This window comes from Hyla sarda, chromosome 1, assembly GCF_029499605.1.
Source record: "Hyla sarda isolate aHylSar1 chromosome 1, aHylSar1.hap1, whole genome shotgun sequence".
NCBI classification, from domain to species: domain Eukaryota; kingdom Metazoa; phylum Chordata; class Amphibia; order Anura; family Hylidae; genus Hyla; species Hyla sarda.
Genome location: NC_079189.1, coordinates 58,211,880 through 58,231,153, shown reverse-complemented (window position 1 = coordinate 58,231,153; position 19,274 = coordinate 58,211,880). Strand labels below are relative to the sequence as shown.

General features: G+C 42.4%; 2 protein-coding genes across 4 annotated transcripts in view; one reads left to right on the top strand and one right to left on the bottom strand.

The window, feature by feature from the left end:
• EVC2 (EvC ciliary complex subunit 2) overlaps positions 1-19,274 on the bottom strand; it is a 164,903-nt gene that overhangs the window by 141,934 nt on the left and 3,695 nt on the right. For 2 of the 3 annotated variants that reach the window (XM_056555125.1, XM_056555126.1), the window contains exon 2: positions 12,515-12,572. In XM_056555125.1, the coding sequence (XP_056411100.1) occupies positions 12,515-12,572 (58 nt within the window). Of the gene's footprint in view, positions 1-6,212; positions 6,483-12,514; positions 12,573-19,274 lie in introns of those variants that run through there. The other variant, XM_056555127.1, reaches the window with a different exon arrangement.
• Positions 6,883-19,274, top strand: part of EVC (EvC ciliary complex subunit 1) — a 144,008-nt gene continuing 131,616 nt past the window's right edge. Inside the window, exon 1 of the mRNA XM_056555129.1 lies at positions 6,883-6,939. Within this exon, the coding sequence (XP_056411104.1) occupies positions 6,916-6,939 (24 nt within the window). The 5' untranslated portion in view covers positions 6,883-6,915. The remainder of the gene's footprint in view (positions 6,940-19,274) is intronic.

The window sequence follows — 19,274 nt, the reverse complement described above, 5'->3', positions numbered from 1 at the left end:
TGGTCCCTGCAGGATTTCTCCATAAATATTTGCTTCAAGATCACCTAGAAAATGCTGAAAACTGGCAAACAATTGTGATAACTACAGTATATTTCGCGATTTAATTTTATCATTATTTTCCGGTTTAATGTTCCTATACCGAGAAATGAAGGATAGTGTTTACTCTTTGTGTCTTTCGCAATCCATGTTATGGATAATATCATTAAATGTAATAATTTTCTCATTTATGGCTATGTCAGAAACCTTTATATCAAACAAAGCCTGAGGGAAGTGTTTTTTTGGCTATAATTTTGTCTTAAAACAACAGGATCGCATATTATATTTTCCATGTGGAAAGTCCACATTCGCACTTGAACACAGAGGTTCAGTGATTGAGTATCTGTTAGTCATAGTCTATCATTATCTTGTCTTTATTTTACCGCTCACTTGCCGATCCAGAAAGCAACATAGAGAACCTTCAATTAAATTTAATAAAGCACAGCTGAGTAATGGCTTCAGAGACGCTGCGTTTCCCTGGTTCCTTCGGCTTCGGAGCGTTATTTGTGATCTTAAATAAGAAAAAATCTAAAATGTGCACAAATATTTGTGGGTAATTTCAGAGCCCTGCAAAGTCAATAATTACAGCTTCCATAAGTTTATGTTTCATGTGTCGCCTTTTCCGTTACTAATACAGGTCAAACCTCAACAGCCCTTGGCCTAATACACACCCTGTCAAACAACGCTGGTCTCTAAGATGCCAAACAATGCAAGCACTTGCTTAACCAGTACAAACAGGCATCATGGAGCCCTCCTCTACAGTGTGTGGAAGGAACCGCTAATACACAAAGCGGATTGAGTTCATCAATAGCTGTAGCCTTGTGACAAATATTGACAAGCTGGTTTATAAGTGTACATAACATGATCTAAATCCACTGACACTATGGATTAGATAAAGGGTAAACATACGCAGGCAATTAAATACGAAGGGGGTAATATAATTCAAAGTTATACAGTATAATTGCATTACATTACAACCATATAACCATATAACTTCAGTTTATTTTATTTATTTATTTTATTTTACACTGTGTGAACTCAGCCTTAAAGGGGTACTCCGCTGCTCAGCGTTTGGAATAAACTGTTCAGAACAGCGGGAGCTGGTGACGTCATAGCCATGCCCCTCATGACATCCCGCCCCGCCCCCTCAATGCAAGTCTATGGGAGGGGGCGTGACGGCCCCTCCCATAGACTTGCATTGAGGGGGTGGGGTGTGACAGCATGAGATGGCGGGGCTATGATGTCACCAGCTCCTGGCATTGGCTCCAGCGTTCGGAACAGTTTGTTTCAAACGCTAAGCAGCGGAGTACCCCTTTAAGATGTTTTATGAATGGGGATAGTAACAAATGATTGCACTAATTATCCTACCTAATGGAACAGGATGGGTTCTACTATCTGGCCACTCCCCATTGGCAGTCCTAACGTGGTATCCTCACACGGGATGTTTATTTAGCTGCAAATGACCACCGCGATTTTACTACTATTTTCTAGTAAATATTATGCAATTTTACAGCGGTTTGCATACTAGGGGTAACATTATTTTAGTAATTAGCCATGGTACTGCTACTAAAGCACCCTGTGCAAACACAGCCTAATAAACACATACTCATGATTGAACAGTATAATATCACACTGCCATGTGACCATACACGGAATAGCTACTTCTACTATTATTGATGTTTGGTGCTTCCCTGTATAGAAGTTAAAGGAGATATGTCAGTGAAAATCTGCAGATAGGAGATAAGTTTTAGATTGTGGGGGGTCCTCCCGCGATCTCCTGTAAGGGGCCCCGGTTGTCCCTGGGAGCGGTGCGTCACGACCCCCGCCCAAAGACTTCCATATATCTCTATGGGGGAGCCGAAGATAGCCAAACGGCTCTCCCATAGAGATATATGGAGGGGATGTGCTGGTTCCCGCTTCAGGAGGGGGTCATGATGCGCCGCTCCCGGGAAGAGCCAGGGCTGGGACCAGGGCTGCCATCAGGGGGGGACAGCCAGTACCCCAGTGAGGTGTCTGGGGCCGTAGGGCAGGAACATGCTGGGACTGGTGCTGGCACAGTCCCTGCATGTGCATAACTGGACCTTTCACCTGCGGGCCCCATCATACACCCTGTGAATGAGCCAATGGGTGAAGGGGGGACGCCCGTGGATCCGGTACACCAGTGCGGGGGGAACGAGGCAGAGGTGAGTGGTGTTTTTTTTTTTCCTTTTTTCATGGAGCTGTGTGAGGGGCATTACTATATATGGGGCCAATGTGAGGGGGCATTATTATATAATTGGGCAATGTGAGAGGGCATTACTATATATGGTGGCAATGTAAGGTGCATTATTATGTATGGGGGCCATGTGAGGGGGCATTACTATATAAGGGGGCAATGTGAGGGGGCATTACTATATATGGGGGCAATATGAGGGGCATTATTTTGTATGGGGGCCATGTGAGGGGGCATTATTATGTGTGAGGGCCATGTGAGGGGGCATTATTATGTATGGGGGCCATATATATGGGCCCAGTATGTATATGAATATTTTCCATAGAAAGGAATAGGGGGTGCAGTGCGCTTGAGGCTATGGTGTACTTTGAGGGATGGCAATGCCAATAACCTTAACTACACCAAGCGCTTAAAAACCCTGAACTATCCACCTCCTTTTTATGCCAAGTTGGGATCTATGTCTGTGATATCCAGTCCAACTTGGCTCCAGCCTCCACTCCCCTTAAATGGGGTACTCCAGTGGAAAACTTTTTTTTATTTAATCAACTGGTGCCAGAAAGTTATACAGATTTGTAAATTGCTTCTGTTAAAAATTTTTAATCCTTCCAGTACTTCTTAGCAGCTGTACGCTACAGAGGAAATTATTTTCTTTTTGGATTTCTTTTCTATCATGACCACAGTGCTCTCTGCTGACACCTCTGTCCATTTTAGGAACTGTTCAGAGCAGCATATGTTTGCTATGGGGAATTTCTCCTGATCTGGACAGTTCCTAAAATGGACAGAGGTGTCAGCATTTAAAAAAATCTTTAAAAAAAAAGTTTTCCACCGGAGTACCTGTCTATCACCGCTCACTACATGATGGTACAGTCAGATATATAACTGTGTCATCATATAGTGAGCGGTGAAAGGCAGGTAGAAAATAGCAACTAGTCCATTCATAAGCCACACACTTTACCTTTTTTGCCCCCTGCTTGAGTGAGGCCTCTTAGATTTATTACAGAAATAGCACAGCAGCACAGAGTATTTCTGGAGGGAACTGTAGTGATGCAGAATGTCGGCCTCACTACAGTTCCTGCCAGAACTGCTGAGTAGCCTACTCCATCTTCTACCTGCCTTTCACCGCCCCCTACATGATGGCACAGTCAGAGATATAAGTTATATTTCACATATAACTTATATCTCAGACTGCCATCATGTAGGGAGTTGTGAAAGGCAGGTAGAAGATCCATACAACTATACAATTCATAAGCCATCCACCCACCTGTCCAGTTTTTAGGTCCATGCAGTTGCCGAGAGAGAAAGTCGGCAAAGAGATCAGGGTACTTCTTCGGCAGGGCTCTGTACACCGAGGACAAGCAGGGCTCTGTACACTGAGGACAAGCAGGGCTCTGTACACTGAGGACAAGCAGGGCTCTGTACACTGAGGACAAGCAGGGCTCTGTACACAGAGGACAAGCAGGGCTCTGTACACAGAAGACAAGCAGGGCCCTGTAAACAGAGGACAAGCAGGAATCTGTACACTGAGGACAAGCAGGGCTCTGTACACAGAGGACAAGCAGGGCTCTGTACACAGAGGACAAGCAGGGCTCTGTACACAGAGGACAAGCAGGGCTCTGTACACAGAGGACAAGCAGGGCTCTGTACACAGAGGACAAGCAGGGCTCTGTACACAGAGGACAAGCATGATTCTGTACACTGAGGACAAGCAGGATTCTGTACACTGAGGACAAGCAGGGCTCTGTACACAGAAGACAAGCAGGGCCCTGTACACAGAGGACAAGCAGGGCTCTGTACACAGAGGACAAGCAGGGCTCTGTACACAGAGGACAAGCAGGACTCTGTACACAGAGGACAAGCAGGGCTCTGTACACAGAGGACAAGCAGGGCTCTGTACACCGAGGACAAGCAGGGCTCTGTACACTGAGGACAAGCAGGGCTCTGTACACTGAGGACAAGCAGGGCTCTGTACACAGAGGACAAGCAGGGCTCTGTACACAGAGGACAAGCAGGGCTCTGTACACAGAGGACAAGCAGGGCTCTGTACACAGAGGACAAGCAGGGCTCTGTGCACTGAGGACAAGCAGGGCTCTGTACACCAAGGACAAGCAGGGCTCCGTACACAGGACGACAAGTGGGGCTCTGTGCAGTGAGGACATGCAGGGCTCTGTACACCTCCAGGTGGGGCTATATAACTCCCCCTGTACTTGTAGGTGAGGCGTATGGTTTTTGTGGAACAGGGCCATGGAGGGTGGTGGTGTGCTGTGTTTTAGTCTCCTGCCACTATTTGGCACTCAGGTAGGCTGCTCATTTTAGCGGAGCCCCGTGGCTCAGGAGTAGATATCAGGTGGTGTGGTCGGTGAGTGGCCCCGCTGGTTGCCTCACAGTTGCATGCTCTGCCGACCACCACCTGCGGGGGTTAAGTGTTTTTAGTGCACTGTTGCTGGGAAGTTCTGAGTCGGGCACCGCTGCGGCCATCTCGCAGGCTGAAGACGTTGCCCTGACTGCCGCACGCCCTTTTGGTGGTCGAGCAGACGCTACAGGGGAGAGCATTTGGTGTGTGTGTGTGTTGTACTGGCCTACAGTTGCTCCTGCTGTGGCAATTTGTAGAAGTATATAGGTATGTATAGGCTGTATACTATGGGGTAATCTGTAGGAGTATATAGCTATGTACAGGCTGTATACTATGCGGTAATCTGTAGGAGTATATAGGCTGTATAATATGGTGGTAATCTGTAGGAGTATATAGGTATGTATGGGCTGTATATTATGGGGTAATCTGTAGGAGTATATAGGCTGTATACTATCAGGTAATCTGTAGGAGTATATAGGTATGTACAGGCTGTATACTATGGTTTGTGGCCTCTCTCTCTCCTCAGGCACAGTTGTCTTTGATGTGTATTGGCATTCTCCTCAGATGTTCGCAGCCTGTTTGCTTTTGCTCAGCTGGTGTATCTAAACCTCTCTTGTGAGGCAGCCTGCAAAGCCAAGGTATCTAAGCTTAACATGTGTTTAGCTGTATATTTTTCTTTTTACTCATTGTTCATTGTCATTATCTCTAGCAGTATAGGGAAAAGGCATTCTTTCCATCAATACATTATTCAGTGTTTATGTGTGTCACGCCCCCTCCCATAGACTTGCATAGCGGGGGCGAGGGGTGACGTCACAAGGGGGCGGAGTCATGACATCACCATACTCCGGCCCTGTGGTCGCCACCCGGCTGTTTGTGAGCTGGCACCGCGCGTGCAGCTCAAACAGGTGGGTGGCGAATACAAGATTGCGGGAGTCCCCAGCGGCGGAACCCCCGCGGTGAGACATCTTATCCCCTATGTTTTGGATAGGGGATAAGATGTCTCACGGCCGGAGTACCCCTTTAATGCAGAGGGTTTATAGCATTCATAATGTGTATACATCTATGAGTTTTACTCTGTGTATACATCTGTTGCGTTCATAATGTTTCTGTTCACATTTTGTTTTATTACGTTTTACATTTCATAGCATTCATAACACTTTCACCTCAGTTACTGTGTGTACATCCGTTGCATTTATACGTTCATAATGTTTCCAATTATAATATTTCATAGCCTTTATGTCACGTTCACTGCACTTACTCTGTGTATACATCTAGAGATGAGCGAAGTTACAGTAATTCGATTTGTCACTAACTTATCGGCTCGGCAGTTGCTGACTTTAGCCTGCACAAATTAGTTCAACTTTCAGGTGCTCTGGTGAGCTGGAGACTCTCCTAGGACTGTATCCAGCTTTTCCAGCCCACCGGAGCACCAGAAAGCTAAACTAATTTATGCAGGCTAAAGTCAGCAACCGCCGAGCCGAGAAGTTTGTGACGAATCGAATTACTGTAACTTCGCTCATCTCTATATACATTTGTTACATTTATAAGTTTATAATTTTTCCGTATATAATATATTACCGTACATAGCATTTATAACATGTTCACTGCACTTACTCTGTGTATACATCTGTTGCATTTATACGTTCATAATGTTTACATTTATAATACATTTCATAGCATTTATAGAATGATCACTTCAGTTACTGTGGGCGAGATTTATCAAAACCTGTCCTGAGGAAAAGTTGCTGAGTTGCCCATAGCAACCAATCAGATCGCTTCTTTCATTTTCAGAGGCCTAAAGTTTCTGAGTTGCGCATAGCAACCAATCAGATTGCTTCTTTCATTTTTCAGAGGCCTAAAGTTTCTGAGTTGCGCATAGCAACCAATCAGATCGCTTCTTTCATTTTCAGAGGCCTAAAGTTTCTGAGTTGCGCATAGCAACCAATCAAATTGCTTCTTTCATTTTTCAGAGACCTAAAGTTTCTGAGTTGCGCATAGCAACCAATCAGATTGCTTCTTTCATTTTTCAGAGGCCTAAAGTTTCTGAGTTGCGCATAGCAACCAATCAGATCGCTTCTTTCATTTTCAGAGGCCTAAAGTTTCTGAGTTGCGCATAGCAACCAATCAGATTGCTTCTTTCATTTTTCAGAGACCTAAAGTTTCTGATTTGCGCATAGCAACCAATCAGATTGCTTCTTTCATTTTTCAGAGGCCTAAAGTTTCTGAGTTGCGCATAGCAACCAATCAGATCGCTTCTTTAATTTTTCAGAGGCCTAAAGGCCTCTGAAAAATGAAAGAAGCGATCTGATTGGTTGCTATGGGCAACTCAGAAACTTTTCCTGTGAGTAGGATTTGATAAATCTCCCCCTATGTGTATACACCCGTTGCATTTGTACGTTCATAATGTTTCCGTTTATAATACATTTCATAGTATATATATAACATGTTCACTGCAGTTACAATGTGTATACGGTCACTGGATTCATAAAGTTCTCCGCTCATAGTCCCTTATTCTGTGTACATGCATAGCTTCATACTCCATGTCGTTTATGGCAGTATGGGTACTCTGTAATAGCATAGGTATATTTTCGTTGCATTGAGGCCCCGTTCACACTACGGAATTCTCGCGGCTGAATTCCGCGAGCGGAGATTCCGCCTGGCGGCCGCCGCCGGACGTACTTCGGCGCTAGGGCCGCGGGGCACTGAGCCGTCACCATTGACGGCTATGGTCCGCTCGCGGAATCCGCGGAAAGAATGAACATGTTCTCTCTTTGCGCGGAACACTTTCAGCTGAAATTCAGCAGTGTGAACGGGTTTCGCGGAGACCCGTCCACACTAATGTTAAAGCTAACACCGCGAAATTCCGCCCGGAAATTCCGCGGCAATTCCATAGTGTGAACGGGGCCTTATAAGGTGTACACGACCAGAGCATAGGTATACATTTTGTTGTCTGTTTTTCTACCCGAATTTACATTTTGTTGTAGTTTAACGTGCACGGTCATAGCATTTCTTTTTTGTTGTATTTACAATGTGTATATAGTCTCAGTATTTATAGTGCGTATACTTTACCTAGTAATTTGTGTTTTTGTTCATAGCTTTTACTATGTGTATAGGGTCATAGCTTTTTTTTTGTTTTGTTTTGTTTTTTTCATGCGTATAAAGTCATACTTTTTGTATTTAGTTATAGTATTATAAGGTGTTTACGTTCAGAGCTTCATGATGTGTATACGGTCATAGTATTTTTATACATTCATAGTATATTTTTAAAGGGGTACTCCACTTCTCAGTGTTTGGAACAAACTGTTTCGAACACTAGAGCCAGTGCCAGGAGCTCATGATGTCATAGTCCTGCCCCTCATGATGTCACACCCTGCCCACTCAATGCAAGTCTATGGGAGGGGGCGTGACGACCCCTCCCCTTAGGCTTGCATTGAGGGGGTGGGGTGTGATGTCATGAGGGGGCGGGGCTATGACATAACGAGCTCCCGGCTCCAGCGTTTAGAACAGTTTGTTCCAAATGCTGAGCAGCGGAGTACCCCTTTAAGGTGTGTATGTTCAGAGCATTTATAGTTTGTGTACATTCAGAGCTTTATTTGCATATATGTCCACAGTTTTTAAAATGTTATGGTCATAGCTCTTAGTGGGTATACGGCCATAGTATTTGTAATGTGTAATAGGTTCAGAGCATTATACCGTGTACACATTTTCATAGCATTTATTTCCCATATACATTTATAGCCTTTGCACTGTGCAGGCGTTTTCATGGCATACTGTGCTTCGTTTTTGTCTGGGTTTACATTTAGAAGTTTCAATATATATACATTTCTTAATATCTTTTCAGTACTTGTAATTTTTGTTGATCGCATACACTCTCTGCATTTATTCTGTATGTGCAGTTACAGCATTTATACAGTGTTTACGGTTATATGCTTCATGCTAAAATACTTTCTTAGCAATTGTTCTGTGTTTTTGATTTGCCGTGCTGTTCATTATTTCTTGGTATGTTGTAAGTGCTTGTGGGTGGTAATTTTTGTACTACGCTTGCATCCATGGTGCTTCAGTACTCGCGTTTTGTAGTATGTATATGCGGTGCACATTTTTTCTTGGTTTATAACATACGGGTGTTCATGACATCTTCAGAGTTTATTTTCATAGCTTTGTGTCAGGATTAGCACACTCTTCATGCATACGTTAAGCGTTTTGTTACATGTATTGGGGTTACAGTATAGAGTTTATACTAAGCTGTTGCTACCATGGTTGAACCATGAATACGTTGAGATTTTTTTTTGCCATCCATATGCTATGGTGGTCAATTATGTCCATACGTTATTTCACGCTTGTACACATTTTGTTAAAGCTACATTAATTGGTGCCGTGTAACCTTTACAGAGGTTTTGTTCCATGCGTATATCACAAGCAATTTGGGTAACATGAACATATTAGAGTTGTACCATCAGCACGCATATATGGGAGGTGTATTCCTTTCATGCCTGCCACATTTCCAGGTGGATGCACTACGCTGTTTACTGTTACTGACACATTTTCAGAACAGTCATATTATGACATACAGGTGGTTGTATACCCATCATAACTGCCATGTCTGCAGGGAGATGCACTACTGCAGTTATTGTTTGCTGACACGTATTTCAGGGCAATAACCTTGTTTGACACTTAGGTGGTGTATACCAGTCATACCTGCCCCGTCAGCAGGGGGGTGCACTGTATAGTTATTGTTACCTGCACGCTTTCTGCTTTTAGAGCAATAACATTATGACACATAGGCAGTTGTATACCCATCACACCTGCCACGTCTACGGGGGGATGCACTACTCCAGTTATTGTTTGCTGACAAAGCTTCAGAGCAATAACAAACATCTCAACACATAGGTGACTGTATACCCATCATATCTGCCACGTTTGCAGGGGGAAGCACTGTGCAGTTTTTCTGTTACGGACACGTTTTTTCAGAGGAATAACATCATGACACACAGGTGGCTGTAAGTAGCACAGTGGTTACACAAAGTCCTGTCACATCTACAGGCACAATGGTTACGCTAAGGTATGTCACCTATACAGGCATGATGATTACTCTAAGACCTGTTTCATGTATGGACATGGCAGTTATGTAGGATCAGTCATGCTTACAGGTGGATTGGCTGTATAATGTACTTTTTAGGTTACAGGTATGGTTGGGTTTCAGGCAACAGGAATGTTTCACAGGCAAACTGTCCACACTGTAATCTGTCTCTGGCTCAGACAGAGTTTTCTTCTAACTGAACAGTTCTCAGGCATCAACCTGGTTGCGTGAGTATCATGTTCTTCTGGAGAACAAGATTAGATTGCTTTAGGGTGCGTTCCCACAGGGCGTATACGCAGCGTATTTGACGCTGCGCAAAATTTATGGCAGCAGCGGGAAATATGCTGCGTATCCCTTGCTCACTATACACACAGGGCTTTCCGGCGGCAGCCCTATGTGTGTAGGGAGTTTTGGAGGCGGGGCCGTGTGGCGGCGTGTCTGTGACGCGCGGCCCCGTCTCCAAAACTCACTGCACACATAGGGCTGCCGCCGGAAAGCCCTGTGTGTATAGTGAGCAAGGGATACGCAGCGTATTTCCCGCTGCTGCCATAAATTTTGCGCAGCGTCAAATACGCTGCGTATACGCCCTGTGGGAACGCACCTTTATTATGTAAAACTTTTACATTTCAGGTGGGTGTGTCTCTGATATTTACTCTGGCGCATCATCAGATCAGCATAATTTCTGTGCTTATAGTCAATGGGGGTTATATATATATATATATATATATATATATATATATATATATATATATATAAATGTTGCTGCTTGTTGTTGTTCTTTCTTCGTTTAGTTCTGTGTATGTTTAGTGATATCCACAGGTTGAATGGCATCTCCACAGATCGTACTTTCAGGCTGGCGTCTTAGCTATCACATATTTACGTAGGGGATGGGTGATGAAATTCATTGGATTGTAGATTTTCGTTTTTAGGTCCTAGTTTTTAGGTTTTAGTATTCATATTTTTTGCCCTTTTTTACAAAGTACCGATGATGTTATGCCTGTGTCTGACAGACATTCGGTTCCTCTTCTACCGAGCTTGCCACTGGTAAGTTTGGCCAATTATGTTGATACGTTAGTTAGGAGGTCAAACGTGAGCGGACGGTTTTCCTTGAATAGGTGCGGCATCTTCAGCTCCATAACGTCAGGTGTCTGCTCAGTTGGTCAGAGTTCAGGGTGATCATTCTTGCGATGTCTTGTTAGTTATAGTCCACAGATTTTAACCCTATAGATCAGAGGTCCCCAAATCAGTCATACAGGCCCACCAACTTTCCAGGTTTTCCAGTTACTCTGTTGGACTAAATCAGGGAAAAAACTCAAATTCTGTAATGTTGTTAGTCCTTAAAGGGGTATTCCAGGAAAAAAATAAAAAATTATATATCAACTTGCTCCAGAAAGTTAAACAGATTTGTAAATTACTTCTATTAAAAAAATCTTAATCCTTCTAATAATTATCAGCTGCTGAAGTTGAAGTTGTTCTTTTCTGTCTGACAACAGTGCTCTCTGCTGCCACCTCTGTCTGTGTCAGGAACTGTACAGGGTAGGAGCAAATCCCCAGAGCAAACCTATCCTGCTCTGGACAGTTCATGACACAGACAGTAGTGGCAGCAGAGAGCACTGTGGTCAGGCAGAAAAAAACTATACAGGGGAAACTTGAAAAATTTGAATTTAGGGCAAAAGTTCATTTATTTCAGTAATGCAACTTAAAAGGTGAAACTAATACATGGACAGTTCCCGAGACAGGTGTCATCAGAGAGCACTTAGACAGAAAATAACAACTCAACTTCAGCAGCTCATAAGTACTGAAAGGATTGTTTTTTTTTTTTTTTTATAGAAGTAATTTACAAATCTGTTTAACTTTCTGGAGCCAGTTGATACATAAAAACTATTTTTTTCTTGGATAACCCCTTTAAGGACTGGCTTGGGGACCTCTGCTATAGAGCATCCCTGGGATGAGGTAGAATGGGCTGTTTAGAGCATGTCAGTACCCCATCTAATGTACAGCAACCTGACCCCTTCTTCAGCTCTATTATTATGTCTAGATAACAGTATGAGGGTAGGGTCACACATAGCGCATCTGCAGCATAAATGATGCTGCAGATATGCCAATGCCCATCCCTAGAGTGAGCTCCCTGCTGTGCCCGTGTGTCCTGGGTGTCTGCTACAAGCAATCCACCACTACAAGCAGACACACAGGGATCTACGAGTCACACGTAGATGCGCAGTTTACTTAGACATCATGGCCTCTCAGCCTAGCTCAGGGAACGACCGTGATGTCTGTTCGTAAACTGTGCATGCGTACATTACTCGCTGATCCCTGTGTGTCTTCTTGTAGTAGCGGATTGCTGCTACCAGCAGCCAACGCAGGACACACGAGCACAGCAGGGGGTTCACTCTAGGGGCGGTCATCATCGCATCCGCAGTATCACATACACTGCGGATGCGCTACATGTGACCCTACCCTGATTAGGACAAAAAGAAAGGGGGAGTGTAGGTAAGGGAAAACATTTGCCAAAACTCATTTGCCAAAAATAGAGAAATTAAACTGATAATCAAAGCCACAATAAAATAGTCAGGTGGCTGAGAATAAAGGTGAAGATGTCACAAAGATTTTACTACTCACAGACAACCCTTCTAATATCTCAGAAAGTCAACAGTATTTAATGTGTGTAGACCCGGCCTGGAGCAACATGCAAGGAGTCCTAGATTGTCTGTCATAGCTGGACATCCACTGTAAAAAGAATGTGACCCCCTCAAGGAGCTATTACCCTACTGTCCTTACACAGATCCAAGCAAAATAAAACCACAAAAAGCATTGAAAAAAAAATCAAGAGGAGACAAACCTTTATTAGATGCTAGTAAATCCTTAGACACCATTGGTCTATGAAGCTCTACCAAGCTCTATAAAAGAAAAAGAAAAAGGCAATAATTGGACTGGATCAAAGGTAAAATTATGGCCCTCACATATGTTCAATTCCATTAAAGGCAATTCCACCATCACTACATCAATAGATTATTCTATATGCTACTTGGGAATGTACTATTTTATTGCTATAGCCTGGAGCAGGTATAACATTGATTGACTTTATATAGAAATACACAAACAAAACGCATCTGACCGCTGGGACCCCCAGTGATTTCCAGAACGGGGGTTCTGTCATCTGCAGCGCACCCTCTTCTACGAGGGGGGGGGGGGGGGGGCTCCGTTCTGAAGATCACGGGGGTCTCAGTGGTTAAAACCACTCATGATTGGATACTTATCACCTAACCTGTGAATAGGTAATAAGATTTACTGGTTAACCACTTTAAAGAGAAACATTTATCACATTTTTATCACTATTTAACATCTAATATATTAATATTATTTGAATAATAAATAAATACATGAATGAATGAATGAAATTATGGATGTGCTATATATATATATATATATATATATATATATATATATATATATATGTAAATAAATTTATATTATTTTTAATTGAATTGGCGAATGTAGATTTTTAGATTTTGTGTTTTATTTATTTATTTTTTGCCTATTCAATGTCTAAGACACACTACATTGTTATTTTTTCATAGTCAAAGTTGTACTTTTTCTTGGTACCCTTAGTTTTTCCATATAATGTACTTTAAAACCAGAAAAAAGACAAAGGTGATGCGGCCAAAAAGTAATTAGGTAATTGGCCCGTATGGGGGCATCTAGTGGCCACAAATATAATTGCTTTATCTGCAAAATAGTAATCTTTATTGTTGGCAATAGTACCTCTTTAAAAGTAGTTTCCTGTGATGTTTTTCACCTCCTGTGATTTTATTACACAGGGTTGGGGTGATATGGTAGATTCATCATAATTGAACTTAAAGGGGTACTCTGCTGGAAAACATTTTTTTTTTTTAACAACTGGTGCCAGAAAGTTAAACAGATTTGTAAATTACTTCTATTTAAAAAAATCTTTCTAATAATTATCTTTCTTAATCCTTCCAGTACTTATCAGCTGATGTATGCTCCACAGGAAGTTGTTTTCTTTTTTAATTTGTTTTCTGTCTGACCACAGTGCTCTGTGCTGACACCTCTGTCCATTTAAGGAACTATCCAGAGTAGAAGCAAATCCCCATAGCAAACCTATCCTGCTCTGGACAGTTCCTGACATGGACAGAGGTGTCAGCAGAGAGCACTGTGGTCAGGGAAAAAAGAAAATTCAATTTGTGGCCTCATTGGGAGATTCAAGTTGATTTATTATTTTGTAATATATCTCCAAGGGCATGTGTATCAGTGGATGAAGGACCACATATTTCCTCTTCTTAGCTTTAAATCAACTGGTGCCAGAAAGATAAACTGATTTGTAAATTACTTCTATTAAAAAAATCTTAATCCTTCCAGTACTTATTAGCTGCTGAATACTACAGAGGAAATTATTTTCTTTTTGGAACACAGAGCTCTCTACTGACATCACGAGCACAGTGCTCTCTGCTGACATCCCTGTTTATTTTAAGAACTGTCCAGAGTAGCAGAAAATCCCCATAGCAAACATATGCTGCTCTGGACAGTTCCTAAAATGGACAGAGATGTCAGCAGAGAGCACTGTGCTCATGATTCAGCAGAGAGCTTTGTGTTCCAAAATTAAAAGAATATACGCTGCTGAAAACAACAGAGGATAAGTACTGGAAGGATTAAGATTTTTTAATAGAAGTAATTTACAAATCTGTTTAACTTTCTGGCACCAGTTGATTTAAAAAAAAAAAAAAAAAAAAGTTTTCTTCTAATGATTTTAGTTTGTTCCATGTAGGACATCTATCCATGCAACATTTTGTGCAGCCTTTGACGGAAAGCCAATGTTGGATATGAATATCCATGGTATTGACTTTTATAAAGGCTTGAAGATAGACCATTGCCTAATGTATTGGCTTCTTCCTGACACATATTTGCAACCATGTGGCAACATTTGTGATAATTGAGGGTCATAGTATAAAATGGGAAGTTTTTTGCGTCTGATATTCACAATTTGTTTGTGCGTTGAATTTGGTGGAAAAGTCACTATAGATTGACATAAATGATCATCTTTTTTTGCATTTGTATTCTTATACACACTAGGGGACATGTAACAAAGATTTTACCCCTGTTTTGTGTGTATTTTTTTTTGCGCAAAATTTTGTGCAAGCCCTTTTTTGCGCATTTTTTTGCGCACGTTTTGGTAGAGCATGTCCTCCAGATGTGGCCTAATCGGGATACCTTGGAGTGACATCTATAGTACACATGGATTTATTAACTGCGTACTTTTCCTTTACATTAAAAATTTTGCCGCAAGAGCTGTTTTTTTTGGGCAAATATAAGCCATCTTGGACTTAACGTAGCAAGATGCTCTAAATCATTGATTCTATTTTCCAAAGAGTGGATTGGGGAGATTACTACATTTACCAGCAATTTATGATGCTCATTGCACTTGATTGATAAATTTAGCTCTTCTGCACATAATTTAGATTTCGGGAAAAGGGGTAAACTGCTTCTACCATACACAAATAATGATACATGTCCCCCACTCTGCTTTTACCAATGGGTAACGTCACTCCATATAAACTACTTCCTGTCTTTCATCTTTAACTTCCTGTCTGTGTGCATTGTTCTTAAACTGTTAGACCAGGGAGGAGTAAGAGGTGGTGTCTCATAGAGCACCACACCTTCCCCAGGAGTGTCAAATCTTCAGTATAATGTAAGCCTTAATGGCTTCTTACATTACTTATCAAAAGTAACATCCACATGATGCCAGGACCCAAGGTTCACCCCAAGGGCATTGCCTCTACTGGCTTATCAACTTCCCATAATGCATCCTGGAACCATTTCTATCCCAGATAAGTGACACACATACACACCCGGTAGTCCACATAATTGGATTATGTGATTCATCCAACCAGGCTGTCTTCTGCTGTTGCTATATGGTCCAGTTCTGACGTTCAAAGTGAACATTGTAGACAATTTTAGTGGTAGATAGTGATCAGCATCGGCACTCTGACCAGTCTTTGGCAACACAGACACATACACAGCAACCTGCAATGCTCTGTGTGTTCTGACATGTTTCTCCCATCGTCAGCAGGAACTTTATTTTTGCTACTTCTGTAGCTCTTTTGTAATGTTTCACCATATGGACTAAGCTTCACTTATGAACACTGGGCCCCCATGACTTTGTCACAGGTTTACCAGTTGTGTATCCTTGGTTTACATTTTGTAGGTACTAACCACTGAAGGCCAAAAATATTCCACAAGACCTGCCATTTTGGAGATTCCCTGAACTAGGGAATACATTTGTCAATTTGTCCTCAACTTCACAAGCTGACTGTTTAACTGCCTACTATATCTCACCCCTTGACAGAAGCCACTGTAACAAGATAATGTTATTGGAGTAGCATCGGCAGTTTTAATGATATGGCTGATTGGTGTGTGCGCCAGTAAAAGGGGATTTTCCCTTTAAGGTGGCTGAACTGGTATCTTTCTACGTAGATAGTCAGACCATCATTAACACAATCTCCACCATCTCTCCTAACTAATATTTCCTAATTTAATGTTGTGATTGATACCTTTTGCAGAATATTTTCTAATTAAACATTGCGATTGATACCTTTGCTGACTAGGTCATAAAGCTGCATTGCAATTACAGCAGATAACATCTCAGCACACATAATAGTCAGTATCCTTATAGGCTTATTTCCAGGAGGACATTTATACAGCAATAATTCCCAATGCAAGAGTCATCTGCCCCAGACCTGAAAACTAATTTCACAAGTTATTACTGATTGAATTGAATATTACATCACAAATAATGAAAATTGAGTTTTTAGAGCTCAAGTCTGGCCTGGGGATAATTAATATGAGCTCAATGTGTTTCTTATACAAAGACGTGTACATTTTTTGCAGTTTTACTGTATTTGGCTAATAAGTCCACATGCCGAGGATTTTTCTATCACAGATTTAAAGGGTAGCTCCCACCATCCTATTTTTTTTCCTGTCCCTGCCTATTGCCCATCTATCCCTAACCCCCTTCCTGTTTTTTTTTTTTTTTTACTTTATTAAAAATAACTTTTTGTCTGCCTGGTAGTATGCTCACTACCAGGCAGACTTCCCCAGCAGGCACCATGTCACTGATGCCTGCTGGAGGGGACTTCCGCCCTTCGCTCATCTACACAGGGTGCCTCCAGCTGTTTCACCACTACAACTCCTAGCTTGCCCTGACATCTATTGGCTGTCAGGGCATGCTGGGAGTTGTAGTAGTGAAACAGCTGTAGGCACTCTGTGTAGATTAACTATAACTTAGTGTCATGCGGCGCTACGCCCGCCGGCGCCGCATACCCCGTTCCCTCCGTCACACACCCAACACCCCCCGCCCCCGGAAAAACCCCGTTCCCTCCGTCACACACCCCCGCCCCCGCATACCCCGTTCCCTCCGTCACCCCCGCATACCCAGATCCCCCTGTCACAAACACCCCCCCTCCTTCTGATGCTTACTGATACTGTAGAGTCCAGCAGCGGGCGTGCAGGGGCAGCGGCAGCAACGACATGTGCGGGAGGAGTGGCATCCTAGCCAGTGGCCGGAGAGCCAATGCGCTCGCTCCCGCCTGTCTGATTGACAGGCAGGGAGCGAGCGCAGTGTAAATGAATAAGGACTGATTGCCCGGCCGCAATCAGTCCAAATTCAGGTGTGACTTCACGCCAAGCTGCAGCCGGCCACTAGGAGGGAGACCCCTAGTGGCCGTTTTTCAAACGTAAAATTCACCCTCAAAATGAAAAAATAAATAATGAAAATATATTACAGATATGTTGTAGTACATAAGTACTACAACAAATCAAAAAATAAAGTTGGTGACAGTGCCCATTTAATCACAAATTCAAAGCAAAATTTGCACATGCAATATAGTGCGAATGGAAGTGGGAAAAATACGGTTTTTGGAGGCGCTGCTCACAGGTGGTCACGAAGCGACAGACTCAGGCTGGCACAGGACAATATATATTTTATTTGCAACGAACGTACAACGCGTTTTGGCACATACAGAATGCCTTCCTCAGGTCCAATAAGATAGTACTAAAAAAACACAGATATAAAACTTGTTTAAATAAATGGATAACATAGCAAGTGAATGTGGAGTGGCACACAAATGTATGCAAATTCTCCAAGTAGGATGGTACGAAGTGTCCATATTTTGTGTGGCGGATTGATACACAATATTTGTTGGGTCCAGTATACACTGCTTAACACTGGACCTAATAAATATTGTGTATTGTGCTGCACCAAAAGGGTTAAATCCACACAGAAATTGGCATGCTGTAGATTGAAAGTCACTTTCAAAAGCTTTTGAAGAGAAATGTCAAAAGTTTTGATCCCTGGGGGTCTGGGTGTGCAGGCCCTCAATGATCGCTAGAACGAGCAGAGAGAAGCACAATGCTGAGCACTGCTTTTCCCCATTTAGTGTATGGAACAAAAGACAGTCCCCTAGACTTACATTAGGAGTCTATCTCCGTGTCATAGACAGAGCTATAAGATAATGCACTCAGCACATACTTTTCCCAGCTTGTTCTAGCGATTAGTGGGGGGGTCTGAGCTCACAGATCAACACTTTTTAACTAGTCTCTACGTCTTGTCAAATGTATTTGGAAGTAACAGTAACCATTTAAGAATCCACAGGGCTGATCAATTTCCATACATACAGCATGTGAAGAACTCTAAAATCCCATTCACTCGCCTTACACTGAATTATGCTGCAGATTTAATCTCCCCAGTTCTACAGGTAACATCTGTGGCATTTCCGTCATGTGCAAACCTACCCTAAGTAAGACTTGTCAGCACTATTGATTTCATAGGGTTCCACTTGCTTTCTACAGAGTATCAGACATTTAAAGAATACCTGTCATCAAACCATGTTTTCTAATCTAACTCAGATAATATTCCCTAACTACTCCTAACACCCCTCCTGCCTAAAAAAAAAAAAAAAAGTTTCCGATTGTGTGAGCTCCCGACAGAAGAAAGTGGCCATTCCCCAGAAGGTGTGACGTCACTGAAGCCTGCCCCGCACGCACTTCCTGAGTTTGGTCTCCTGCCAGGCCGGGAGGAGACCAAACTAACTGTTTGACTTGCTCAGGGAACAGAACAGAGCCACCTAGTGGCCCTTTTTTTCTTTTCTTTTTTTTTTTTATCACATTAAAAACATATAAAGGATGGGAATTTTAACAGCAAGTAAATGGCAAAGTGTCTTATAATAACATAAGGAACAATAGATTAAAAGTTTAGTTTAGTTTGGTATTCTTTAAAGGGAACCTGCCATCAGTTATAGTGTGATTGATGCTGGTTAAAATGGTCTATATAGTTTTATGCCATCTTTCTAAATATTATTTTTTTTCTCCTGTGAGATCTCTCTGCTCACATTGTCAATTGATCCTGCACTGCTTCTAGGTTACACCTCGAAGCAACAAGCGGCAATGCTTCACAGTGAGAGAGATCTCACAAAACATAGGAATATTAATATTTATAAAGAAGGTGTTAAACTACAAGACGCGGGCATGTTGCACTCAGGGCTAGGGAATGTCCTGAGTGCTCAAAAGCCTCATTTGCATATGTACAT